Source organism: Ambystoma mexicanum, chromosome 8, assembly GCF_040938575.1.
Source record: "Ambystoma mexicanum isolate Mex_15411 chromosome 8, UKY_AmexF1_1, whole genome shotgun sequence".
In the NCBI taxonomy this organism is placed as follows: Eukaryota; Metazoa; Chordata; class Amphibia; order Caudata; family Ambystomatidae; genus Ambystoma; species Ambystoma mexicanum.
This window is the reverse complement of record NC_090929.1, coordinates 804,953,052-804,969,036: the sequence shown is the minus strand read 5'-3', so window position 1 is coordinate 804,969,036 and position 15,985 is coordinate 804,953,052. Positions and strand designations below refer to the sequence as shown.

Genomic DNA, 15,985 nt, shown 5'->3' with positions numbered 1-15,985 from the left:
TACAAGCCACTTGTTGGTTGGCTGCGTGGAATGGGGTTTTGCCCACCCTCCACATCCTTTTGTAGCAGTGTACCCAACCTGGTTGATGAGCAGATGGTCAGTACCTCATCTAGGACCCCACCTCTGGCTGCTCCTTTTGTGGTTGAAGAATTCCCAGGTACTATGGCACTCTGGCTAACATGTCATCGAAAGCCTTTGCAGAGGAGGTGTCGTCTTGTTCCTCCTCCTCCTCCTCATCATCATCATCTGTACCGTCTGCTGTGTCTTGTGGGTCCCCAGAGTCTGCTGGCGGTGTAGTGGGCGGCGGCCACTGGAAGTGGGGTTTAAGACGTGCCGGTTGGCTGCGCCGTGGTCTACAGGGGTTGAGACAATGCCACCACTGTTCTCTGGGACTGTGGTTGTACTGGTGGAGCTGGAACCAGCTGCTGAGGGAGCATAGGCAGGATCATGTCCTGGACGATTCCCTTGAGAATACTCCAAATTTGGAGATTTCCTGAGCACAAGGAAGTTTTCAAAAGAGCATTCACACTTTGGTGAGGCATGCTCCAGTACCGGCACAGCTGTCTGGATGGGCGTGTAAAGCGGAGTTCTCCCTGAGCTGTGTCTGGTATGGAGTAGCCTCCTTCCGTATAGCGCACTTGCCCCAATGGAGTTGGTAGGAAGTACATCATGTGACCTGCTGTGAGGACATGGGAGACCATCCTGTGAAGTCTGGGCTTTGGTGCTTGCTGGGAAGGCGCACTTCTGAACATGCTGCCATTTTGATTGGCTGCCATTTTGTTGTGTACCACCTCCCGAGCGGCTTGTGCATCTGTGGGTAAACCTGCTTCGGCCTCCACCTGTTTGCCAGATTGCATAGGCTCAGGTTTGCCTTAAACCTCAGGTGTAGGGTGGCGCTGTGGAGCAGCCCAAGATGGCTGCCTAGCGTTTCAGCTCCGTGCGACCTTGGCATTCATCTGCTCCCATCTGCGGTTCCCGATATTGTGAAGGACTATAGGCTGGCCGAGCTGTTTCTGCCAATGCATTGGACATTTTGTGCGATTTTGGTCTCGATCGGCCCACCTGGGACCTGACTGACGGCCCTGTCGGATTTGGGCCTAGTACTCCACCCGGCCCTGGCGGTTGCATAACATCCGGCCCTCCCGCCTGGCCTGCCTGACTCCCGGGTCCCCTCCTAGCTCCTGCTTCCTGCCGCTCTGTGAAATCACGGCGGGTGCCTGGGGGACCTGCTGCGGACGCCGCCACACTGCGGATGCCACCTACTGCGTCAGTGATCATCGCGACCTCCCCGGCACCGACAACACGGAGGATCTCATCGCAGACTAGGTGAGCGGGGGCTGGAGCGGTGGGCGTCGAGACCTCTGCCCGCTGTCTGCGATATTACGGGCCTGTACTGTCATAAGGAAGCGGCCCTCACCATACTGTCTGCCCACTTTCCCGCTGACAGTGTCGCCGCCTCTGCACGCGCCCTCCTAAGAAAGATCCCGCTGGCACCTCCACGCAACCTGTACACATAAGGAGGCTGCGATCGCTCGCCATCACAGCCTTGCTGCTCCACCGCTGACTCTCTGCTATCCACGGTGGTCCCCCACCTGCCCTCAACCACCTGCCACCACCGAAGGACACTGCGTTTGAGACTGCCGGCCCCGGCCCGTCTCAGCTCTCTATCCTACCCATAAGTGGGCCCTCACTGCAACCGGGCCCACCACAACGACAATGCCTAGCAGAAATAAGGCGGGGGCCCAAGGAGGTACAATGGACAAGTACACTAAAGCGGTCCCTCGAGATGAGTCAGCGCCACAGGACGAGCCAGACTTAACCCTGCACCGAGCGGTCAAGGCCCCTGACCTCACCCTACTAATGGAATCCATGGCTAAAATCTTTGCCTCCTGCCATGAAAAATTAGACATCAATGCTAATGTCGCCTCAATTAAGGCTCGAGTGGACCAGGCGGGATCGAGGATCACCGAGGCTGAAAATAGGATCTCAGTGAACGAAGATGGCATCACCGCGCTCCAGGATACTGTGGCCTCCCTAACGCGTGACATGAAAGGTGTCAAGGTGAAGTGCGACGATCTGGAGTCGCGCTCCCATAGGAACAACTTGCGCATCATCGGGGTCCCTGAAAATGCCCTCAAGGGGCGGATGAGGACGCAGTGGAGAAACTCCTCAAGGACCTACTGGACGACCCTACCCTCTCTCCGTATTTCACGGTCGAGCGGGCTCATCGGGCCCTGTCTCCGCGCCCCAGACCCGGCGACATCCCCAGACCCATTATCGCCAAGATTCTCAACTACCGCGACAGAGATCTCATCCTCCGCCTGTCACGGGAAAAGGGAGACCTGCGATTTGAAGCCCATACGGTTAGAATCTTCCCGGACTTCTCGCTGGCGGTGCAGAAGGAAAGGCGGCAGTTCTTAGGTGTCTAAAAGCTGCTCAGGGAGCACAATGTCCCCTACGCCATCCTGTTCCCGGCACGACTAAAGATTACCCATGATGGTAAGATCTTCTTCTTCACTGTCCCTGACAAAGTGGTGAAGTTCATTGAATTACATATACCTCTTCCCGGGCCGCGAGCCGACCACACGCCATAGACTAACACAGCCTACGATGTTATAAAAATGTCCACGGATCCATGACTTTTGATGTGTTGATGACAACCCCACCGTGTCCACTCAATAACTGCGGCCTATTGCCATGTGTATGCGGGCCACGGGGTAGCTCCTAAACTCTAAACTGCTTCTTTGCCTTCTCCCTCACTTGGCCCCTGGAGCTATCCCTGTGCCCTGCTCTCTATTGCGATGTCATCTTACCAGAGGGTCCTCTCTGGTCTCGGAGGCTATCTATGATACCTGTTTTACCGCAATACCACACTCGGGACAGCATCTGCTGCCCCACATCAAGCCACAAATGCCGGCCGCACGGCACCAGCGCCCCCCGTTGCAGTTGCAATGTTTGCTTTCACTTTTATTTTGTCCTTTCTATTGACTGGCCCCTGTTGGGCTAGGATGTGGCCCTATCCACGTTGGATCTGGTCCTCTGACCTTTGGTTTCCGGTCAGAGCAGGCCCAAGGGGCTTCGGGTGTGTTTTGGGGTGGGGGATCTGCACTGCAGGTTGGGGTTGGGCAGTGAGGGTGGGGGTGGCGTAATTGGGGTTGTGTTAACAGTTAAAAACATGGCTGAGAGACGCATGACTTCAATTCAACACTACTGTGCACACGGCAAGTGCATAAGGAAAAATCCTTACGAATACTACTACTGGGATGTTCCATAATATATTGCTATGGCTCTGAACATTGTCACATGGAATATTCGTGGCCTATGCAATTTCACCAAGGCCCGCAGGACACCTGCCTATGCCCAGTGACATGGCGCCAAAATCCTCTTTCTCCAAGAAACCCACGCTCTCGGGCGCCTAGCAGCATGTCTCGCCCCCACGTGGGGCAACAACAGATTCTATACGAAGTACTCCATCCAATCCAGGGGGGTCCTTACTCTATTCCATAAGTCAGTCCAGTTTTCCCTGCGCTCCAGCCATATTGACTCTGAGGGTAGATATGTGATCCTCCATTGCTTACTCGCTAATATGGAATGCCTCCTATTGAACACATATGCCCCGAACTTTGATGCCCCCGAGTTCTTTGATGCCATCACCACCACGCTTCTGAAATATATTGGGATTCCCATCATTTGGGGCGGGGACATGAATTTGATCCTAGACAAAGACCTGGATAGGTCCGGGACGGCCCGCAGAGCCCCATCACGCGCTGCCCATAGGTTACACGCCCATATTGACACACTAGATCTCAGAGATGCATGGAGAGCTCTCAACCCACACATCGGTACACGACAGCCTCTCCAGGATCAACCTTTTCCTCATATCGAGCTGCATGATGGGCAGGGTCATAGAGACCAAGATACTACCGCGCACACCATCGGACCATTCACCGGTAACACTCCAGATGACACTGGGACACGACCAGCCCCCCCGCTCCTCTTGGAGATTTAAGTCGGAGGCCCTGCTAGACATAGTCTTTAAAGCCGATATCTTAGCTGACATCAACACCTTCTTCAAGTGTAACAGGCATGACACCTCCGATGGAGTGCGCTGGGAGGCATTCAAGGTCTTCATCAGAGGGATGTGCATATCTAGAGAGGCTGGGGTCCTCAAGGCCATTAAAAATAGCTTGCAACAGTCGGAAGCGAAATTAAAAGAGCTTGAGAGGGTATATGCCACCTCCCCTTCCCCAACCGCACTGGAACAGATTAGAGCGGAATTAGAAACGTTCGAGTCTCACGCCCTAAGAGAAGTTCGGTACTTCACCCGCCCTGTGGCGGCCAGGACATATGGTGAGGGGGATAGGCTGGGTAGGACACTGTCCAGAGTGGGCCGAACTGAGGGGGGAAGGAACTGCATTGATTGCGTCAAGGACACACGAGGCACCATGTGCTGGTCCGACCAGGATATCCTTGGGACATTCACCACATTCTATATGACCCTGTATGGCCCCCAGCAAGAACACGGCCTGCAAGACACCAATGCCCTGTTAGATCAGATCCCCATGACCCTCCTCTTCCCGCGCGACCAGCGACCTCTTTGAGGCCCCTATCACCCCCGATGAAATAACCACGGTCATCTTGAACTGCCCTAGGGGCAAAGCGCCAGGCCCGGACGGCCTCACCTCGGAGTTTTATCGGGAGCATGTAGCCATTCTGGCACCCAGACTCCTGGAGGTGTGGAACGAATCCCTAGAGTCAAACATCCGACCGCAATCCATGCGTGAGGCGCTTATAACTGTATTACCCAAGCCAGGTAAACAGTTGGACGAATGTGGGTCTTATAGGCCCCTTTCTCTGAACAACACTGACACAAAAATATTTGCCAAGATCATTGCCAATAGGTTTCTCCACATTATGCCCCACTTAGTCCACCCCGACCAGAGTGGCTTCGTGCCCGGCAGATCCACCGCCCTTAATATCCGTCGCCTGTTCAATGTTCTGGCTAGAATTGACCCCAATGCACAGGCCGTGGCGGTCACCCTCGATGCCCAGAAGGCATTTGATATGGTGTCATGGCAATACATGTGGGCGGTGCTCCACTAAATGGGAATTGGCTCACGCATGAGTTCGTATATCAAACTCCTCTACACAAGCCCCGCAGCCAGAGTCCTGGTCAACTCCAGGGCCTCAGCCCCCTTTGCCCTCCACAGAGGTACCCGCCAGGGCTGCCCGTTTTCTCCAATACTCTTTGCGCTCGCCATAGAGCCCATGGCTGATAACGTAAGGGACAAACATACGCGTAAAGGTATACGTCTCCGTGATACTCCAGAGAAAATTTCTCTATATGCCGATGACGTGCTCCTATATATTAGAGACCCGGCTGCCCACCTAGACCCAATATTGAGAGACATAACCAAAATTGGCACTTTCTCGGGATTCACCATAAATTATTCCAAATCTGAAATCTTCCCGCTCACCCCGTCCACTACACAACCGTCCTGCGAATTCCCCCTCCGATGGTCACCGAGAGGCATCAGGTACCTTGGAGTGCAGGTGTCCCTCACTAAAGATTCACTGTTGGCGGACAACTATGCAGCTGTGGCGCAGCTTGCTGAGGCTCAAATGTTGAAATGGCGCAGTCTCCCACTCTCTTTGTCGGGTAGACTATCTCTAATCAAAATTATTATGGTCCCTAAATTCCTCTATGTCTTCACAAATGTGCCGATCTGGCCCGGAAAGCGATATTTCAGGAACTTACACGCTGCGTGTGCCCAATTTCGGTGGCACTCTGGCGCGGTTCGTAAGAAATGGCAACACATGACTCTTCCCTATGGTAACGGGGGTTTCACCACCCCCGATTTTGCCAAATATTGGACAGCTGCGCAGGCCCACCACGCCACATACTGGTACAGGTTCTCCGACCGCCCCCCGCATGTGAAGCTTGAGAAACTAGCGAGCGAGAGCGTTAACACCCTCTCCCCCATTCTCCACCACACATCACGCCGACGCCCCGGCAGACCCTGTAGCGGCTACTGTCAGGGCCTGGAAATATATCTTGCAGATACAACCCGACCACCACCCGTACTACAAATGGCTGCCCATCTGGCAGTTCCCGGGCCTCAGCCCTACAGATAAGCTTTTAATGAAACACTGGCATGATCTGGGCTATCGGGCCCTGACCGACTTTTACCCTGACGGGAAGTTTATCACTCTGCAGACGTGGCGCCCCAGACACCTAGGTACCGCATTGGAACTGCTACAATACTACAGGCTGAGGGTGGCGTTCCGCGCCTGATGGCCCTCATACCCAGATGAGCCCCCAGACTCACCTGAGATTCAATACATATCCAACTCGGCTGGTGCCAGGAAGATAGTGTCCGCGCTGTACAAATTGGTGATGGCCGACCCCACAGACGTGCCAGTCAAGGCGCGAGATACGTGGAGTGAGGAGCTGGGCCTCCCCATCACGGACGCAATGTGGGGGAAAATGTGCACACACACTCAAACTACCTCTCTGAATGCCAGGCATAGGTGCATGCAATACAAGCTCCTTAACAGACTATATTACACACCTCAAAGACAGGACAGGTTTGCACACACCCAGGCCCGCACCTGCCCTAAGTGCGGTTCTCTTGCTGCAGATCATACTCATATGGTCTGGTCCTGTGACGCGCTGGGCCCATACTGGAAGGCCATAATTTAAGCTCTCTCAGACATCACAGCGTCCCGTATCCCTGCAGATCCCCTAGCTGCACTGTTCGGCCTGTGGGATAGCCCGGAGTTGAGGAAAATGTCTAGGTTTCTCAATGTTGCCACCATAATAGCCAAAAAATGCATATTACAATGTTGGAAGCGCCGATCCCCCACCCCTCGTTTGAGATGTGGATGAGGCCCCTCACCTGGACTCAAACGTGCGAGGAGGACTACATCAATACTTTCCCGCTGGCATCCCGTCCCAGGAATTGTGTGGACTGAATTTTGTACATATTTAAATAACAAAGACGACTTAGAACTATTGTCCTCCCCTCCTCCCGGTGATGTAAACTAATCCACTGCTGTGCTGCTTGGATCCGGGCAATGGACCATCCGGTACCTGCCTAACATTCCCATATATTGCACTACTATGTATGTATCTGTTACTCTTGCTATGCCGTACAATGTGTTGATTGTCTGTTCTCTCACCATGCCAATAAAGAAAAGTTTTTTAAAAAACCTCAGGTGTAGACCCGGTATGCAATTCGCCCTCAGACATGGTACTGGTGGTGCTTTTATCACTGCATTTAGGTGTCCCCCCTCAGGCCTAAGCCCAGTATCAGAGCAAAGACGCTCGGGATCTAGCCAGATATTACATCCACATGGCCCATCAGCTAAAGGACAGGGAGAGTCTGTGGACCACTCGCTATCAGAGCCTTGGTACCCTTACCAGTAACACAGCGTACCAGGCCCCTCCCCCTCTAGGTCGCTTCCCTGGGAAGGAGTCGCCCTGCGGGGATACTTTTGAGAACAATATTCTTCCTTTCTTAGTCTTTCTGTTTACGTACTCTTATATGGCCCAGAGGAGATCCGTTGAAGAGCTCTCGCTACCTAGCCAGCCAGTTCTTCAGAGACCGGAGCGTAAGATCGGTGCACGCAGTACAACCTTCCCAGTTGTGGTCTTAGCCTAGGCACCGGAGACAGAGCATGTGCAGGACTGACGCAGGGCAAGAACTGTCACTGACCGGGCACCTGCTGAAACCTGTTGCATCCGGCATTGCACCAGGGAGGGGCGAGGCACCAGACGACGGTCTACATCACATTCTAAAAAGTGCAAAATAATTCTAGGGACAGCTGTCCCTGGGGAATACTTGACACGCGTGGTATTACAAGCCACAGAAAGGCCTCAACTACTGCGTTGGTGAGGTAGGTCCGCTCCCGTCACCACAGAAAAGAGGACCGAGGTGTATCGCTGGTGGGCAGAGTCAAGGGAGCGCATGCTCTCGGGGCTGCACCACTGCGCGCAACTAAATTTAAAGTGTAAAAAAATGTTTTCCTGGTGAAAAAGGCTCTGTTCCCATCCCTAGGGAGGAACGCCCATACAATATGGAGGAAAGGGGACAGGACGTAGGAGTATGGCCAACATCGAGCCCTAGCCCAAAAATTCAACCACATCCACAAAGTCTGAAGGCAACCGTCCAGTACCACCTCCAATTTACAGCTGCTAGACACTATTGTTTAGAAAATGTAGTGGGTGAAGACAGACAACAATGATTTCAGTTGTCAATGTCCTAAACTCAACAGTAGGCATCCATTATCATGAATGAAGCACACCGAGTTAACAGGGAAACTTATTTTGTATGGGACACATTGTACGTATGGCAGGAAGCTATTGCGAAGCTTGTGGAATACTTCAGAAACATTGGAGACGGCAAGCATTTAACTGTGACAACTTATTTTGTAGTGTCACACTGACAAAGCCAGCAAACCTTAGCGGCTGTAATTAAATTAGTTCCATGTGTTAATATCCCCGCAAAAATATTGCAATACAAAAATATCGCCAGATTTTTGCGGCGATATTGACCCATGGACCCTGCGGGGGACACCCTGCAACCCCTGCATTATTTTAAAATGTGCGGGGGACACCCCTTCTCCCACAAATTATCCTCCCAAAAAATATTGCCTATGGCGAGACAAACTGCCATATGTACAGCAATATTTTTGTTGGGGATATTTTGTAGGGATACCATTAAATCACTACTTTGTACCAACACTACATAGAGGCTGCAAAACACTTTTTGTGCAAGGAAAATGCAAAATATGTCCTGCTAACCAATAGGTTGCTAAAAAATCAGTAATTTTAATGAAGGGTCCACATTAACATTGCCTCTGCCTAACCTTCGAAACATGTTAAATTCAACAGGGAAATTAAGACTGTTTTCTTAAAATGCAACTATCAACTAGAAATGGGGACTGCATTCAGCAGTTATTTTGGTCCCTTGGATATGGTTTAGTTAAGATATTCCACAGCTGGATTCCATGCATGCTAGTCCTTCACCCAATGAAGTGTAAACTGAAAAAGTTGTTGTGAAGTCTATGGGACTTCAAAAGCTAATGCATTAATAGGTTTGCAGATGTAGCTCACATCACTTCCTTCAGAGTGACATGCCAATGTACAATGTAGGTAACAAAACTATTGCTTAACAGACTTCAGTCTTATTCCATCCTCCCTTCTCTTAAAGAGGAAACGCTGAGATTGCACCACTTTATTTCCAAACTGCAAACTTGATATCCACAGATATCTGCAGCAGATTCATAAGCCACCAAAATAACTTTCTGGACGAATGCATGACAAGACCTCATAGGAACCACAAACTAATTTCATGCATGCAATAAAATAAGCAGCCAGGTGACCTTTGTGGTAAACCCTTAATCAACATGATCTTCCCTCTGTCTCCATTTGTTGGCTCTTATGACCGTGGTGGTTCAGTATTGACCATATCTGGTCCAGCTTGGGCAGCAAGAGTTACCTTTAAATCCCGGTGCACAATGTCATGCTGATGGATGTGGTTCACGCTCTCCAAGATCTGGTGAATACAGTGACTGCAAAATATAGAAGACACCATGCGTTAGGGAGCATTAGTGTAACATAACTCGAACAAAGAACGGTTTATCAGTAAGATACCAATGAGTTGCCCTTTGCACAGAGCAATGCGAATTTACGCAAACGTTTCCAACTTTATAAGCACACATTGCCTTTGATGCACCAGGAGACAGAAAAAGGAGTAATGCTGAACAGAAAATCACGCATGTGAATACAACATTCTATACCAAGGGGGAAAAAACAGAATTGATCTAAGAGCGAGTATTTAAAACTTTTCTGGGCATGTCCCGATACCTACATCTTTGTGGTTTGGGCCGTAGGGACTTTGGGGGAGCTGCCATACAACCACCTAATTATGAGCAAATAGCCAAGGGTAGGTTTTATATCAAAAGTCTCAATTTCTCTCTAGACGTGCAAGAAGTTTGTGTTTTTGATCAAACAGCGTGACTTTCACAAGCTTACGTTCTCATGAATCCTCTCCAGTTATTTGTGGCAAATAAACCAAATCACAAAATTTTGGATGGCTATGCGTAGGGTCTCAAGGTTACAGACTAGTCATTTTGGGAAAGCTAAGAAGGATAGGAAATGTACAGTTGCGTTTCTTGTTTTGCAAAATAATACCGGTGGCATGGCAAAGTAAATTAAGTGATCAGTATGTATAGCACGCCATTTTGAGTATCTGCTGATGTGAGCTTGTGCTCAAGGTCGGTCATTGTAGCTCACTGTATCGAATACCCAATTTCAGCTGACAATAACATATAGGATACGTCAGTTGGAGCAGCCAAGGCTACAGATATTACATAAGCTCAATATCAATTATAGCTTTTACAATTGCTACGAACAGCTAGTAGTTCAATTGTTTTTGCAGCAGATTAAAGAGCTATTTTCCTTGGTCTGCTAAGTTTGCCACGCGCACTGTACCATATACTTGGGCTGTTCCACTGCTTGCAGGAGAGCTTTCATAGCTTCTATGGAAACTAACACGCCTGTGACAGAATCAAATGACCAGAGAAACACAGATTTATTAGGACCCATTAACAAGTGATATTTGAAGTGTCAGGATTTGATCTGATGGCTTTCCCTAAAAATGTACATGGAAACGTTCGAAACAGTCTGTCATCCTGTGCGTTTCCCGGGATTCCCCTTTTTGGGTAAAGCTTGCAATAAGACGTTCCCAGTGCTCACAATATTCTCCATATATGGCAGGAATTATTCAGCGGCAGAGGCTATTTGACGTTTCCAGCCCAGCATTGATTCTACAGGCTAATTTATACTCTTTGTTCCGTCTACGTGACCTGGTCTGGGATGGGTTCGTTTTCAGGATCCCCACCATTTGCTCCTTGAGACTGTCTTGGTGGAATTGTCAGGGTCCTTTGTAAGAGGAATGTGGGACCTAGTTACAGAAAGTGGCAACTCCTGTAGCCTTTTTTGTGGACAAATGAATACCGGAAGGACATTTCATATAGCATTGTTCCATTCCTTGCAGACATTCATAAGCAAACAAGTATACCAAACTCAGAGGACTGAGAACATAGTCCGATGTTGATATACAGACACACTGGCGAGCTTTAGACCTGAAATTGGAGACATGTTTAATAGGTCTAGTTCTGCAATAGATTCAAGAAATGTTAACATAGTGGCAATTGGTATATAATATAGTTGGTACTCCCAAGAGGTGCGATCCCCAGAAATGAATTGCAGTCAGTTTCTAAAGTGATTTGATTTATTTATTTTGTATATATTTTCTGGTTACTCCATGTATTTGATTCATACTTTCAGATCTTGTTCCATCCTTATAGCATTAATTTATCTCCCAACACGTGTTTCCCAATAGCTTTAGCTATGGCTCCTCAGGAGAGATTCTAAATAAACAGAAAAAAGTTTTTTTTCTTATACAAATATTCATGGAGTATTTTCTAATTTTGTTAGCATTAACACAAACAGAAAACCACATTAGTCATATCTGTATAGAAGAGGACATACACTCACCCTGATTATTGTTTTCTTAGTCTTGATTGATATTGATAAATGTGCTTTTCATTCACTTTCATAGGTATATTCCAATGTTTCTTGGATAATCTGTAAAAAAAGGTGCACCGAGCTTTTTAAGTTTGTTTACTGGGTTCTATTCCAAATGTTAGTCACTATGGATATGGGGATATAAAAGTCTTATCTGTTCTCCCCAATTATTTCTATTCTGTCCAGATGATTTTTAAAACTGTCTCTATGGGTAGTTATGTTGATGCACACACAGCTTAACATAATGCACATAGGCATAGCTGGATTAACCATAAGTATGGAAACAAAGTAAATAAGTATATTAATGGGAGATTCTAAATGTAAAATGAAAAGGGTAAAAGTATAGTTTGAGTGTTACCTTATGTTTGGTTTTGAACATATCCCTCAGCAAGGTACGATTGCCTTGATGCATCCACGATCCAGTATGTATCTGGCCATATTGTTTCATTCTATTTATTTGCCGCAATGCGTGGCGCGTGATGACGTCATCGCGTTTGCGTACTGCGATGACGTCATGCGCGTCAATACGTGCGGTGGCCATTTTGGAATGGCAGATTTTTACAAAGGCTCCATTTTTACTTAAACAAGTTTAAAAAGTGGAGTTAATATTTAGGAAAAAGTGAAAAATCTTTCATCTGGCTATAATTACAATTTACAGGCATAAGCTTAATTCTAGATGCTTGGTTTTTCGACATCGCGAAGTTTGTTGAAAAATAATTATTATTATAAAACGTGCCAATACTCAATCCTGCATTTACTCCAAATTAACATATACATCGACTTAGACTTTCAGTGTGTTTTTAGGAGAAATAAATAAAAGATATACAAAAAAATCTTGATTTGTGTGGCAGTCTAACCTGCAAATAACTGCTGTTGCATATTTACAATAAAAAAGATTCTTTTTTGCACCTATGTGAATTCAAAAATTATGCTAGAGTCATTCAAATTTGTTATCAGAGCCAATATGCCATCTCAGGTTCCGTGTTGAGTCCAGTATGGCAAGTGTCCAGAATACATATCCATTTTGATTCCATTCTTCGTAATAAGAGTTCACTATCTCCTCCTCTTTCTCTGTTTGTTACATTTTTTTATGCCAAAGAATTTGATGTCCCTAATATCTGATTGACTATGTTCTTTAATTAAATGAGTAGCCATTGGGTACCTAGCGTCTCCATTTTTAATTGCTCAAAAATTTTCCAATATACGTGTCTTGAGTTCCCTTATCGTGCTGCCAATATATTTCTTTCCACAAATGCATTGTATTGCATAGATCACGTATTTGCTTCTACAATTGATGAATTGTTTTATATCTTGCATTTTCCCGGTCGGTAACTTGATTTGTTTGGTGCCATTAAGCATTTGAGAGGAGATGGTGCACTTACTGCATTTATAGGATCTCGTTGGTGCCGGCACTTTCAGAAAGCCACTGAGGTTACTTTTGACTGGGACTCCATTTTTTTCTTCAAAGTTGGTGCTTTTCTGAATACCATTGTAGGTTTCTCTTCAATAAATGTGTTTAGTGTATCATCCGTTTGTAAGATGTTCCACTGTCTGATCAGTATTTTCTTCATGCTGTTAGTTTCACTACTGAATGTTGTAATGAAGTGTGTTTTCTCATTTTTCTTCCCAGTTGCTTTGTTTTTCAGTCAAGAGGCTAGTTCTTGACACCTTTTCTGCTTTCTTTATTGCATGATTTAAGGAGTCCTCATTGTATCCTCTCTGGAGAAAAATTGTCTTTTAGCTTGGTTAGATGTCTTTGATACTTTATGTCCAGGCTACAGTTTCATTTGACTCTAAATATCTCTCCGTATGGGATATTCTTTATGGTACGTTTCACATGATTGCTCTGTGCATGTAACTTGTTATTGACTGCTGTTGGTTTAATATAAAGATCCGTAAATATCTTTTCCCCATGTGTGTATAGTTGTAGGTCTAGAAATTCTATTTCTTCAGAGCTGATTTTTTCTGCAAATTTGATGTTGTACTTATTGTCATTGAGATAAGCAATGTATTTGTTGAGTCCCAGTCACTTAAGGATTCCAGTCAAAAAGAACCTCAGTGGCTTTCTGAAAGTGCCGGCACCAACGGGATCCTATAAATGCAGTAAGTGCACCATCTGCTCTGAAATGCTTAATGGCACCAAACAAATCAAGTTACCGACCGGGAAAATGCAAGATATAAAACAATTCATCAATTATAGAAGCAAATACATGATCTATGCAATACAATGCATTTGTGGAAACAAATATATTGGCAGCACAATAAGGGAACTCAAGACACGTATATTGGAACATTTTAGAGCAATTAAAAATGGAGACACCAGGTACCCGATGGCTACTCATTTCACTAAAGAACATAGTCAATCAGATATTAGGGACATCAAATTCTTTGGCATCGAAAAAAATGAACAACCAGAAAGAGGAGGAGATAGAGAACTCCTATTACGAAGAATGGAATCAAAATGGATATGTATTCTGGACACATGCCATACTGGACTCAACACGGAACCTGAGATGGCATATTGGCTCTGATAACAAATTTGAATGACTAGCATAATTTTTGAATTCACATAGGTGCAAAAAAAAATCTTTATTGTAAATATGCAACAGCAGTTATTTGCAGGTTAGACTGCCACACAAATCAAGATTTTTTGTATATCTTATTTATTTCTCCTAAAAACACACTGAAGGTCTAAGTCGATTTATATGTTAATTTGGAGTAAATACAGGCTTGAGTATTGGCACGTTATAATAATTATTTTTCAACAAACTTCGCGAAGTTGAAAAACCAAGCATCTAGAATTAAGTTTATGCCTGTAAATTGTAATTCTAGCCAGATAAAAGATTTGTCATTTTTTCCTAAATATTAACTCCACTTTTTAAACTTGTTTAAGTAAAAATGGAGCCCTTTGTAAAAATCTGCCATTTCAAAATGGCCGCCAGACGTACGACGCATTTGACGTCATCGCGGCAACAAACTTTGTGGTGCCGAAAAACTAAGCACTTTGAATTTAACTCATGCCTGTTAACTATAAATAGAGCTAGATGAAAGATTTGTGACTTGATTCTAAATATTATCCCCATTTCTTACAACTGTTGAAATAAATACACAGCCCGTTGAAAAAACTGCCATTCCAAAATGGCCGCCGCACTTATTGACACGCATGACGTCATCGCGGTACGCAAACGCGATGACGTCATCACGCGCCACGCATTGCGACATATAAATAGGACACAATATGACCAGATACATCGTGGATGCATCAAGGCAATCGTACTTTGCTGAGGGATATATTCAAAACCAAACATAAGGTAACACTCAAACTATACTTTTACCCTTTTCATTTTGCATTTAAAATCTCTCATTAATATACTTATTTACTTTGTTTCCATACTAATGGTTAATCCAGCTACGCCTATGTGCATTATGTTAAGCTGTTTATGCATCCAACATAACTTACCCATAGAGACAGTTTTAAAAATCATTTGGGCAGAATAGAAAGTATTGGGGAGACCAGATAAGACTTTATATCCCCATATCCATAGTGATTAACATTTGGAATAGAACCCAGTAAACAAACTTAAAAAGCTCTGTGCACCTATTTTTACAGATTCTTCAAGAAACATTGGAATATACCTATAAAAGTGAATGAAAAGCACATCAATCAAGACTAAGAAAACAATAACCAGGGTGAGTGTATGTCCTCTTCTATACAGATATGACTAATGTGGTTTTCTTTTTGTGTTAATGCTAACAAAATTAGAAAATACTCCATGAATATTTGTATAAGAAAAAAACTTTTTTCTGTTTATTTAGAATCTCTCCTGAGGAACCATAGCTAAAGCTATGGGTAAACACGTGTTGGGAGATAAACTAATGCTATAAGGATGGAACAAAGATCTGAATATATGAATCAAATACATGGAGAAACCAGAAAATATACAAAATATAATACATCAAATCACTTTGAAAAGCTGACTGCAATTCATTTCTGGGGATCGCACCTCTTAGGAGTACCAAATATATTATCTACTAATTTAGTTTATATATTGTCTCAGCCACAATATAAGCACTCTAAGTGCAGACCCTGGAATCTTAAAATTTAAGTGGCACAAAGGATTCGCTTTGGAGAGGAATCAAATATGACACTGGCTGAAAAACTTGATTTTCAAAATAGTGGCAATTGGTGTTTGGGTTTCTCCACTGTTTGAACAGTGTAAATATGCTTAAACATTTTGTTTACATGTTATTAGTTGATTTTATGTATGAACACTCCCAGGTGGGACTTAAAGGAAAAAGGACAGACATTTTTGTTTATATTGTCATGTACTTGTTTTGCACTAAATGTTAAATATGCACAGAAAACAACTACAATTTTAATACATTTTC

At 45.5% G+C, this 15,985-nt stretch overlaps 1 protein-coding gene across 26 annotated transcripts in view; it reads right to left on the bottom strand.

Moving 5' to 3' along the window:
- The window catches only part of CAMK2G (calcium/calmodulin dependent protein kinase II gamma), a 2,374,050-nt gene that overhangs the window by 1,629,832 nt on the left and 728,233 nt on the right, over window positions 1-15,985 (bottom strand). For all 26 annotated transcript variants that reach the window (XM_069610663.1, XM_069610670.1, XM_069610673.1 and 23 more), the window contains exon 6: window positions 9,504-9,576. In XM_069610663.1, coding sequence (XP_069466764.1) covers window positions 9,504-9,576 — 73 coding nt within the window. The remainder of the gene's footprint in view (window positions 1-9,503; window positions 9,577-15,985) is intronic.